The 13,304-nt window shown below is 28.9% G+C and overlaps 1 protein-coding gene across 1 annotated transcript in view; it reads right to left on the bottom strand.

Annotated features, from left to right (window-relative positions):
- The window catches only part of LOC142326970 (short transient receptor potential channel 4-like), a 56,816-nt gene extending 44,673 nt beyond the window's left edge, over positions 1-12,143 (bottom strand). Inside the window, exons 1-3 of the mRNA XM_075369702.1 lie at positions 11,850-12,143; positions 9,633-9,773; positions 3,656-3,839 (exon numbers count right to left, since the gene is read on the bottom strand). Of these exons, the coding sequence (XP_075225817.1) occupies positions 3,656-3,839; positions 9,633-9,773; positions 11,850-12,143 (619 nt within the window). The remainder of the gene's footprint in view (positions 1-3,655; positions 3,840-9,632; positions 9,774-11,849) is intronic.
- Positions 12,144-13,304: the final 1,161 nt, after the last annotated feature.

Raw genomic sequence — 13,304 nt, 5'->3', positions numbered from 1 at the left:
TGTATAAATTTATCTTAAAAATTTATGTATATAACCATACATTTATAAAATTTGACTCATCATTATTAATATTAATATTTTTATTTTATTGTTGCAATTTTAAATCTTTGAAACTCTTGTAATTTTTTTTACAAATTAAGAAATTACATTACACCACATAAGTATTATATTAAATTATTATTATTTTAGTAAATATTAACTTTCCCAAAGTCATGAGCATTTTAATAGTTATAAGCAATGTAGAAATATTAATATCAGATAGTAAATAAAACAAATCTTTTGCATCCTTCATGACAACAAAAAACAATTTGATCTCAAGGGTTTACAATATTATCACATTGTAAGTAATTAGGGTATTAATCAAAGAAATTAGTTTTTTTAGAAATTAAATTTTTTTCTCTTTCCACTTGAAGTTTCAACTTCTGTTGTCATTAGCAACTAATATTTGTTGTCCACATCATGCTCCTACTGGTAAAGTGTGATTTGAGGATTTTTTCTTTCCTTTATTTTTGTTTTATAATAAAGCCTGATAAGAGTTAATAGTTTCTAATAAATGCAGATGTTTCATAAATTCAAAAAATGATCCTAAAATCCTATTTACAACATGTCTGGGTTTTACTCATATTTGTATTATTACCAATTAGTAAGAAAAATGACACGTCATGTATTTCTAAAGCAAAAATTATTTACTCCTGACTGCAAGAAATCAGAAATTTCTATTATTTGAAATCTGAAAAGTATAGATAATTTAATAATATTTATTCAAGGATTTTTGATAACACGATACACTTTTCTTAAAAGTGATTCTGTTGCTTTTGTATTCTTTTTCCTTCCATTATTTCAAATTATATTTCTACTGCATTAGACGATTGTTTCATTTGATGAATGGGCTTTGATATAATCATGGTACAAAAAGTACAGTCTGAAATATTACTAATGAAATTTCAATAGATTTGTTTTCTAATTTTATCCATCTCAACTTTAATTAAATGATTGTAGCAACAAAAATAAAATTTAATTAGATGAAAAAATATTATGACTATATTTCATTATAAGAATTTTATTTTTGAGGTAAGATATTAAATTTAAATTGGAAGAAAGCATGAGTAAGGTAGAAATATTAGATGTTATGAAGTTGAAATTGTTATAAAAATAACGACAAACAGTATAGAGTAAAAGTAATCAGCTTAGATTTTATCATTCTAAAATTACCATTAACCAGTGACTGACTGAATGGCAGTGCAGTAAAATGTTAAGCAATTCCTCTTGTAGACCTTCTTGCTACCTGTGGTCGGTATTAAATTATGAGCAGGAGGTCATAGAGATGACATTCTCCTCTAAATTTAGTATATGCATAGACTAACTTTTATAAGATTTTATACTTCACATTATATTTGGTACATTCTTTTATTAAACAGCATGATGAAATGTAATATACTCTAAAATTTTAAAATGTTTACTATTAATCATTTTTCAAATTATATGGAAGTAGTTGTGAAAGCCTTTTGAAGTTAATTATCAATATTTATTTGGTTTAATAATTAGCTTCAGAAGGCTCTTGGACAATTAGTTAGTGTCATGGTATTAACGCCACCGCAACTACAGCTTTATTTAAAAACAAAGTAGTCAATCGGATTTCGGTGGAAAATGAACAGTCTCTTTATTAATTTTAATAAATGGTTATTTATATTTATTTATTTTATAAATGTAATTTAACCAAACTTAACCTACGCTCACTTACCTTGACTAATTAACACCGTAACTTTTTGAGTATTTATTTAATAAATTCAGTAGTTATTGCAATTATTTATTATTTAAATAATCAAAACACTCCTGTTAATTAGTCAAGGTTAGCGAGCGAAGCAAGCATAGGTTAAGTTTGGTTAAATTATATTTATAAAATAAATAAATTTATATAACCATTTATTAAAATTAATAAAGAGACTGTTTTGAATCTATGTTAAACTCTATCCGATTGACTACTTTGTTTTTAAATAAAGCTGTAGCTGCGGTGGCGTTAATACATAAGCACCAGTGTCATTACTAACCATGTGCATTATCAAGTGTCACTACATATAAGCAATTATTTTGGTAAAGACAGCAATATATATTTCAAATTCAGTTATTTTTGGTTTGTATCTTTCCTCTTCTTTTCATTCATCTTTTGTGAATAGTTTGTTGAATAATTAATTGTGAATGTTTGTATGTACTTATTCCTCTTCTCATCATTCATCTTTTGTGAATATTTTGCTCATTGAACCATAAAAGATTTCTATTCCGGTATAGTTTTTATTTAACCTACGGTGACTAGTGTTTTGTTTCAAACTTTCAAAACTCTACTGAAGCGTAGAAGACTGTGAAGCGTAGAATTCTGACACTTGTAATATTTGCATTTACAAAAATGTTTGGGAATTTTTTTTGTATAATTTTGTCCTTTTCATGGATCCATTTTGCTTATACCATAGTTGTTTATGTTGTCAATTAATTTCTTAATTGCTGATTTATTTCATAAATGTCACAAACATTTAACTATACAAACTAATTGACACAAAATCTGCTTCAGTCTGACAGAATTATATTACTTCACATGTTTTTAGACAAACAATTCTTTCTGAATAATCAGTGATATTTAACAGAAACTGAAACTAAACAAAGTAGTTATGAAAAATACATGTACATTGGGTAGAGAAAAAAATATACTAGTCCACCTTCTGTATATGATTCCATACTGAATAAAAGTTATTTATATTTCATTTTAAACCGATTGCATTATCTGGAGTTCCTCTGAATACCAGTTTTTAATTATTTTTTGAAAGCAATCCTCAGTTAAAAGTTACGAAAAAAATATTTTTTCAGTTCAAAATTAAAGTTATTATTTAGTCAAAGGTAGAAGGTATTTTTCATGTAAGTAGATTTCCCTTGTACATGTTATTTTTGCATTATAAAGGGATTAAGAAGGTCAGTCTGCTGATGACTGCAGGCAGCAGGAATACTTATCATCCGTACAATCTTTTGGAAGATAAGGAAATTTTTATTCAGAAATGGAGCACTACAGTATCGATCGACTACTTTTTAATTAATCGGCTTAAAAATGCTGCAACAGAAATTACTTTTCCATCAGAAACTAAAAAACCAATCAAAAAAACAGGACAGGATTCCTGAAGGAAAAGCTGACCTAAACTTGAAATTGTTTGGCGAGTGAAAGTAGCTAACTAAACTAAATCACCATTCAGCTTGATTTCACTAACGATGCACTAAATATTTTATATTATATCAGAAAAATTTTATTAACATTGATCGTTCATTCTTCAGATGTTAATTGTAATCAGAGTCAACTTGAATGAAGATTTTTAAACAAACATAAATCTTGATAATTGCTAACTTGCTACTTGTGTATTATACAAAAAAATCACAAAACTTAAATTAACGTTTAGGTAATTAATAGTTCAGTAAGAAAGTCAAGCAAATAACTTGCACATCATTTGTACAAACCATTAAAAAAAATTTTTAGTGAAAACATTGTTAAGTTTTTCATAGTAAATTAATTAACCTCTGAAATTCATTCTACTTAAATTTATATAAAGATTATTTATCTACACTTGTAAGGTAATAAAATTACTTTCTTAGAAACAATTTTTAAAATATTAAAATAAACCTGTATATTCAAGCTCAGGAGAAACTTCTTTCAATCTATCCAAGATTTTTATTAAATTGTGTGGTTGATCAAGCATTATTGCATGTAATGCAGAATCTGTTACATCCAACCTTTTTTGTTGTAGCAGAAAATCAACCATATCATCATTTCTTGCCTGCATTGCTATATGAAGTGCTGTCAGACCCTATAAAATATTTAATTCTGATGTAAAAATAACAAGGTAATGTAAACTTTTGGTTTACTAAATAGTAACAAAAAAGATTATCATAAGTAATGTCAAGAAAGGTAGAAAGAAAATTTATATTTTGGTTAAGTTGGTGTTATAAAATTCTTATATTACAAAAAAAAATATAATTTTGTTACATGGAATTTACTATCTTTGCTCATCAGTAGGTTAATGAGAGGTAAATAATTATTTTTTCTTCTTTTTTTCTTTGTTGAGAAAAGCTCCTGATCTCTCACTTATTCTGTAATTATCCGAAAACTGAGGAAGTACTGATCACAGTAGGAAATATTATTGTGTAGGTCGGTTGTAAATTTAGCGGTTTATAATGGCTTAGTTTGTATGCATAAGCAGTTTACTAATCTATCTAAAAAACATCCTCCTGAGTTACTTAAACAAGAACTTTGAACTTGTCTGTTTACATTTGCCGATAGGCAGTGCTTTTAAAAAAAACATAATTTCTTTAAGAGAGGCAAATCAATATCTTACTTTTAATCGTACCTAAATTTTCTTAACACTATAATATGTTATTTATTTTTACGGAAGTAATTTTTTTTAGTTTCTACTGTATTTCCTTCTGTTTGATTACATTTGTAGACTGTCTGTTCTTCAGGACTTGAAAATCAGTTTCAATTGGATTGAACATGAGGTTATAATAACAGATGTTGTGTTTTATTAATCTTTATTTTGTTAGATCATCTTATAACTTGTTATATGCAAAATGTAAAGGTTTACTCTTACAAAAGCGTCAAAAGAAAAAGAAAAGGGTTTTTAAATTTAACTGTAGGATAATGGAAAAATTGAAAAAGAAATATGGTAAAATATATAAAATTTCTGTTATTTTCTTTTATCTGTTTTCCTTCAGTCAAAAAGTTGGAGGTTCAACATTAAAAATAAAATTTTCAATCGGTTTTAAATAGTTATGCTTAGTTAATTTAAACAATTCTTTTTAAAATGTTTGTGTAATAAAAAGTCATGAAAAAATTATTCCATAAAAAAATTAAAATGGTTTTGATTGATTTTTTCTAGGAATAGCTGTCTGCGGTTAACTTATTGCAACCAGTCCATTATTACATTTACCTCCCTGGTGTCATCAGATATTTTTCATGTACGTATTGCTTTGTAAACGTATGTATTTTTGGTACTTTTATGTATTTACTATTATTTTTAAATTTTTAAGAATGTGCATGATTTTAGTTAATAATTGTTAGATAATAATTTAGTTAATAATAATTATATTTTTAGTGTAATAACGTATAGAATTTTTTAAATCAGTGCCCAAATATAGTGTGTTTTTCCAGTCATCACGAAAAGAATTGAAAGTTTGAGAATTAGTTTGGTATAAGGAAGTATGTTGGGTGAAATCTATAAGGAAAAATAAAAATGTATGTATATTTATACAATAAATTTTAATTGTTTTTTTTTTAAACGTAGCCTGATTAAATTATCAAAACACTTACCTTAAATCACCAAAGTATCACCAAAATTACATGATTTTTTGAATGAACAATTAAAATAATTATATAGTCAATGTTAAAATTGCTGTTTAATTATATAGTCGATGTTAAAGTTGCTGTTTTTCGTATTGTTATATATTAATTATATTCTTTGCTTCTAAGATAATTTCTGGATTTCTTGCAGCTATTACGTATTATCTGACCATATCAGTTAGGTATTATTTATGTTTCTTACAATGAGCTTCTTAATCAGCAGAGAAATTTTGTAATGAGTTCTAGTTTGTAGAACTGATATGTTCAAATAATAAGGAGAAAGAAGTAGCAGAAAGAAATTCAATCTTAACTTTCATTGTTGCAATGAACAGTCTTTTTTATTTTTACTATGAAGTCTTAAAATTACTGTGAGGTAATATTTATAGACTTCAGACTGTATCTTTGTTGTCCAAAAATGTATAAAAATTATTTTAAATATATATATATATATATATATATATATATCAATTATATATATATTATATTATATATATTATTATATATATATATCAATTCTTTTTAGAATCTCTGTACTATATACAATATATTTATTATATTAGATCAACCAAAATACAGAATAAATAAAGTAGGATGACTTACCTTATTCCACTACATATGAAGGAGCGCTTTTGCGATTTACACGCATCATCAGCTACATTACATATGCAAATATTCATCTCAAATTACATTACAAACTTCATAAAATATAATAACTTATCATACATTTATTTATTTTATTTAAAATTTAAGATATGAAAAATTAATTAAAATTAACATTAAAAATTAAATTAAAATTAAATTGTAAAACTTTTTACATATGTATAAATATGACATATCATGGCATAAGATCAAATTAAAATTAAAATTAGAATTAAAGTCAAAAATAAAAGTAATTTAAATAAAGTAAATAAATAAATATTTTGATTTTTAATTTTAATTTGATTTTATGCCTTGACCCATCATATTTTTAAATATATGTAAGCATTTTTACAATTTAATTTTTAATGTTAATTTTAATTAATTTTTCACATTTTAAATTTTGTTTTTTTAATTTTTAATTTAATTGAATAAAGGTTTAAATTCTTAAAATTAAAAGATTAAAGGTTTAAATTTTAAATAAAATAAATAAATACATAAGTTATTATATTTTATGAAGTTTGTAATGGAATTTTAGGTGAGTATATGAATATGTAATGCAGCTGATGATGCAAGTTATTCGCAAAAGTGTTCCTGCACATATAGTGGAATAAGGTAAGTCATCCTACCTTATTCTGTACTTTGGTTGATGTAATAAAAAATATATATATATATGTGTGTGTGTGTGTGTGTCTGATGTGTAGACATAAGTTGAGTTTAAAAGCTTATCAAAGAACCAGAAGAGTGGAAAATTCTTTCAAACCAATCATCTGTCAAATATTCATTACATGGCTGATGACAAAAAATATGAATATTATTTTTTGGCCAGTGTTGATTTGATACAATCCACACTCATGGTTCATAGTTTTGTTAGTGGAAAGTTTAATTTTATGCTAACGCTTTCTTTCTCTCGGCTTAATAAAAATAAAAGTAATTTCTAACTTTGAAGATAAGTTTTTATTCATTTTTTTTAGATTAAACAATGTATTTAAAATTCATAATAACTTACACACTAGAAACAAACTTATGTAAAATTTGAATACGTGATAATGTAGAAGTTACTGGGATATCTGACTGATCTTAATTTGGTCAGTATCTGTGTTTTTTGTTTGAATATAAGGTGTATTAATTATATTTTAGATCTGCCAGATCTTATGTGTTTTAATTAGACCCACCGACAAATAGTTATCAGTAGTTAGAGCTATCTGATAAAATAAAAATTTACTTACACTGTCCTCAGCCTATACAACCTTCTATGTGAAATGACCAATCCATTTTCTAAAAGTAATGGTGTAAGTTTTATACTAATATATCAATCAATTTTATTTATTTTGATATGCTTATTGATATTGTTTACATTTTTGCACCTTATGTTTCTGAAGAATGCTTAAACCATTTATGACTGATTGTATTGAGGTACTACTTTGATACTACCTTTTTGCATTTTTTCTTTTCGGTTATCTGGAATACAGTTATAATTCAATTTATTTTCTAACATTTATAAAGTTTTGCGGGGAAGTTTCTTGTTTTTAATTCGAACAGCATATTTGTAATGACTTTCCATACTATATTTTTTCTTTAAAAATGTTCAGTTCTCTAGCTTTTGGAAAAAGCATTTACTGTTAATCCTTATTAAATGTAGATGTCCTTAGTCCTTAATGTTTGAGATCTGTTCAAGAAATAACCAAACTTTACTTTTTTAATCGTTATTATTAATTTGATAGATTATTCGTCCTTGTCCCCTTCTAAGTATTCCCTCCCCTCCCCTACTCGCACACTTTTCCCATCGGTGTTTCCACTTCGCAAAGCAGGCCTGGATAGCTTCATTTGAAATCGCCTTAAAGGTTCGTGATGAATTTGCTTTAATATCATCAATAGTCTTAAAACTGTGTCCTTTCATCACCGATTTCAATTTCGGAAGTAAGAAAAATTTGCAAGGAGCCAGCTCTGGCGAGTAGGGAGGCTGAGGGAGGACAGTCATCTGATTTTTTGGCAAAAGACAATTGACAAAGCTGAGTGTGCAGGGGCATTGTCATGGTGAAGGAACACCACAACTCTGGTTTCTTCTTGCAGATTTTTTTCACGTAAACATTGTTAAATGCCGTGTTAGTGTGCACTTTCACTGTTTCACCTTAAGGTGAGAATTCAAAATGCACAATTCCATTAAAATTGAAAAAAACAGAGAGCATCACTTTGTCATCAGGTGAGACTGACATGGTTTCTTGGGGCGTGGAGATCCTTTTATAATCCATTGTGATGATTGAACTTTGTCTCGATGTCGTAGCCGTAAACCTGGCTTTCTCTCCCATTATGATCCTTTGCATGAATGTTTCATCATCGTCTACTTATTCAAGAATTGCTGACAAAATGCCTGCTCTACGTTCTTTCTGCTGTTTGGTCATCAAATGAGGAACAAGCTTTGCTGCAGTTCTATGAATGTTCAATTTTTCAGTCAAAATGTCACGGTATGATCCAATCAAAATGCTAACCTCTTCTGCAAGTTCTATGACAGTCAGTCGTTGATTTGCATGCACCAGATCATTAATATTTTTAATGTGGGTGTCTATAGTTGAAGTCGAAGGGCTTCCTGGTCGAAGGTCATCTTCAATCAACTGACAACCACTTTCAGTTGTGAAAACCATTCGTTAATGTACCATATGACGCAGAGCATCATCACTGTAAGCTTGTTTTAAAAGTTGAAAGGTTTCTGTGGAAATTTTCCCCAGTTTCACTTGAAATTTTACGTTGTATTGTTGCTCAAACTAAATGAGATCAACAATCCAAGAAGGTTACGAAGGAGGTTATGCAAAACACAATGCTACCAATTGCACATCACTAAATATTTCTGTCTGTGTGTAATTAAAAATGTTCGGTTAGTTTTCGAACAGACCTCATAGATTAATATAGATGTCCTCTAATAATTTGAAATATAAACTTTTTTTATTTTATTTTAAGTGAATCTATTTATAGAAGTACATCACGGACTGTCATGATAAAAAAGAGAAGCTTTTTAATGTCTGTATTATTTTAGATTGCTTAAAATAGTATATAAAAGTTAATTGTTGTTTTCTATGATTATTAGGTCTCAGCTGTATCCATCTGTAGTTAGTCTTTGCCTCATTTTCGGTTGTCCAAATTATTTCAATTCTCAGATCTTTTAATATGTTTATACGTTTTATACAATCAATTTTCTTTCTATATCTCTACTCATTTTCATTTTTTGTTACAAACTGTAACATTTTTTGTTTCATTTATGCTTACAAACAGTAAGCATAATAAACATAACTTCACTTCTAATAAGGTTAAGAGATGTGAAATTTAGTGATGTTTTCCTTTTTAATTTATTATGCGGTGCATGCTGAATGGCTCTGTTGATCTTATATGGCTTGTTCTCAATCAAACAAACATGCCGAATATTATTTTGAATCAGATTGGTAGTGCCAGGAGTTTCAGTTATTTGAAAAAAAAAACTTTTACTACTTGATATATTTATTACATTTATTTGTCTAGTAAACCAGTGTTCATATGAAATACAAGTGAGTTTAGTGCTTGCAGTAAACATGAGCAGTATATTTTATACTTAGTTATATATGACATGAAAATTACTTAATTTTATTTATTTACTCACCTGAAAATCTGAACAGTTTATGTTAAACATTGAACTTTCTTGTAAAAATTCTTTCACCTTCTCTACATCTCCCTCTTCGACTAATTTAAAAAAATGTCTTTCTGATACTAGAAGTTCTGGTAAGTATACGCTGTAATATCTCTGGAAGCAAAATTCTAATAATAATTTATACTATTCATAATTAGTTCTATAGGAATTTATTTTATAAATTATTGCATTGTACCAAGCTACAATTCTAAAATACAGTTCAAATCCTGAGTTAGAGTGTAAAATATCATGATGCTTCAACTACCTTTTCTCACTCGCTACTCACCCATTTTGCTTATCTTCGATTCTGTTTTCCCCAGCAACAGTTTTGTGGGTTCAGATATGATGATAAGTTTTGTAAGAGCACCAGGTCCTGAAGAATCAGTATATATCTTTGGTAAGGGATAGGATCACTTTGGTAAGGAATCACTCTACCTGTAGAGTGATTCAAGGGTGCACAAGTCTTAATGACAAATGCCTATCAGATTAAGCTAATTCACTTAAAACTCTCCCTCCTAAAACAGTTTAGACAGCAAATTCGTGTTTAGTAATATAAATTTGCAGTCTTACAAATTGTAACTTTTTGTAAATTTGATTGTAAGGGATCTGCTTGTGCTATAACGGTGTAATCTGTGTTCGAATGTAATTCATTATTAACTCGTCACATTCAGATTGATAAAATTGACAGAGTTAATAAGGATAAACAAGTGACGAAAGTGAGTGGAGGAATATGAACGGGTTGAAAGCTTTTAGTAGATATTTAAAATCGTTCAAAATAAACATGTATAGACTAGATAGAAAGACTGAGCTAGACATTCATAAAGAAATAGAAATTAAGAGATATTCTAGTAATATCCCAGAAAGGGAACTGGTCTGGATACATATAATAGAAATTATAGAAGGCAGACAAAAAAGATAATAGACCTTTTTTTTCTGTTCAGTCTCCGGTAATCACCGTAAGGTATAATTTCAGAGGACGATATGTATGAATGTAAATGAAGCTTAGTGTTGCACAGTCACAGGTCGACCGTTCCTGAGGTGTGTGATTAATTGAAACCCAACTACCAAAAAACACCGGTATCCACGATCTAGTATTCAAATCCGTATAAAAGTAACTGCCTTTACTAGGATTTGAACCTCAGAACTCTGAACCTTTTAATCGGCTGATTTGCGATGACGAGTTCACCACTAGACCAACCCTATCGGTCGAGTCGTAGAACCTAGCAGCAGAAAAGTGGAGCGTTGCCTTCGCTTCCGGTAGCAGACCAAACCGTAGGTTTGAGTATCAGGGACTCTATGATGAGCTGTGTACGGAAGGGTTAAGGCATTGTCCTCGCTTCCGAGAGCAGACCAGATCGAAGTTAGTGTTCTCTTGCTGAAATTATAGTTAACTTTTGTCGAATTAAGAAATGTATGTGAAGTATTTATAGAACAAAATTTTTGTTGCGATCGACGATTTTGATGACGGGTACAAGAATATAATTTTAAATTTTTATAACGGAATCAAATTTATATACTTGTTATTAAGTCTAGTTTTGAAGTTTATTTAACGAATGAATGTTGCGTCTTTCGGTGTTAAGAGTGAGGCGCGGGAATAAAAAAAAAGGAATAAAGAAGCAGCCTTTGGCGAAGACGAAAGCAAAATTAAATTAAAACACCGATGGAAATGTCTACAGAGGCGTTTACATCGGTGGCAACTTGACGGAGGCCAAACTGATGACTTCGTTATGTAATTAAGAGTTCTAGAGTCAATAAAATGACCGTCAGGGCGAGGAACGGAAAGGGAGGTGAAGCGACCGGAATCGTTTCAAGATGGGCGTCTTCCCCTACGGGGGTCAGTATCGATGTAGTTTGAGGTAGAAATTCGTGTAGAGAAGTTTGGTACAGATGAAAGCAAAGCAGGTGTGTAAAGATGTAAAAGAAGACGTTAGATACCAGCTGAAATGAAATTTCGGCGTCGAAAAAACGAAATTTTATTATCTCGTACCAGACTTTTTATCAGAAAAAATAATTTGGATTTACCAAGTAATTGTAAATTAGAACAAAGTATATATTAACAAATTTGAAATCGAATTGTATGTAATGCTTTTGTTAATGATTACAATAAATCTATTATTGTTAATATTACATGGAAATTGTACTTAACCTCCATGATTTATATATTTATTAGGAAAAAAAATAGAGACATACCGATATCCTAAAATTATTGTTCGTCGAATTTTGATGATGTCTATCAGGAGATTCGTCTGGAAGATTTGAATAATACACTTTTTCAGTCTTACCACTGATCTTATTATTTTGTAAATTTGATAGTATAGGATCCGAATGTCCCATAACATTGTAATTTCTTTTTGAATATAATTCATTATTAATCGGTATATTTTCTAATTGAGAAAGCTGTTTTTCTCTTTCTGCTCGTAACCTTTCTTCCTCTTCCTCGGTTTCAAAATCATCATAATCTTCATCTAATGTTCTGTATGCCATTTAATAAGATTAATAAATCGTGAAATGTACAAATGCGACAGTGTTTCATGATAAAAAAAATTAAAAAGTAAAACATTGTTTTAAATAGTAGTTGACTTTTTTTAAATACTGAGAGATTATCCTTGTTAAATAACACATCTGTAGTTTATTTATGAAAATAACCGTTAAAAACAACAGTCGATAAAAATATTTATATCTAGAAAAATATACAAAAAAAGATTTTTGTTATTCTAACGATATTTCCCATCTGTTATAAGTTACATTTTCTTCTTTTTTTCTTATTTTTCTTTGGAATAATAAAATTGTAATTTACTGTAAGAAATAATACGAGAAATATAAATAAATATCTTTATGCTAAAAAATTCATTTATTTTGAAAAATTTTATTCTTATCGTAACATAAAAATACATTATATAGATCACATCGATGTCAGATCTATATCTATACTATTATGTAAAGAGGAAGAGGGTTTTTGTTTGTCGGGATAAAAAAAAAAAAAAATTGCTGCTCGATCAATCGCAACCAAATTTTTACCCTTGTTTATTTATATAACCGAGAAAGGCTTTTAGATATATTTCATGTCAAAAAAGTATTTATATATATATATAACTAGCAGACCCGACAATGCTTCGGTATTGCTAGATTTGAGTGTATACATACATTTAATTTAACGGACGGTTGGGTCTTGAACTTTTTTTTTGCAGGGCGAATTTGGATGTTTCCATTCCATACTCTGCCGTTTACTCTCCGGCTCGTAATATGGATCCACGTTTCGTCACCGGTGATGATTCTATCTAAGAAGATGTCCCGTTCGTTACCGTAGCGACCCGAATGTTTTTGGCAGATGTCCAAGCGCGTTTGTTTATGCGACTGTGTGAGTCGTTTTGGGACCCATCTTGCACAGACTTTATGAAACCCAAGCCTGTTGTGGATGATTTTATAGGCAGAACCGTGACTAATTTTCAGACTATGCGCCACTTCATCGATAGTTACTCGTCTGTCTAAGAAAACAGAGTCACGTGCACGCTTAAAGTTTTCCTCATTTGTGGCGGTAAACGGTGTCCGGCTCCTTCGTCGTGCGTAACACTTGTGCGACCGTTTTTGAATTTTTCAATCCGTTCGTAGACATTTCGTTGCGGCAACACACTGTTCCCGTACTGT

This window comes from Lycorma delicatula, chromosome 6 (genome assembly GCF_047948215.1).
Source record: "Lycorma delicatula isolate Av1 chromosome 6, ASM4794821v1, whole genome shotgun sequence".
In the NCBI taxonomy this organism is placed as follows: Eukaryota; Metazoa; Arthropoda; class Insecta; order Hemiptera; family Fulgoridae; genus Lycorma; species Lycorma delicatula.
The sequence above is the reverse complement of the archived record's forward strand: the minus strand, read 5'-3'. Positions and strand labels throughout refer to the sequence as shown.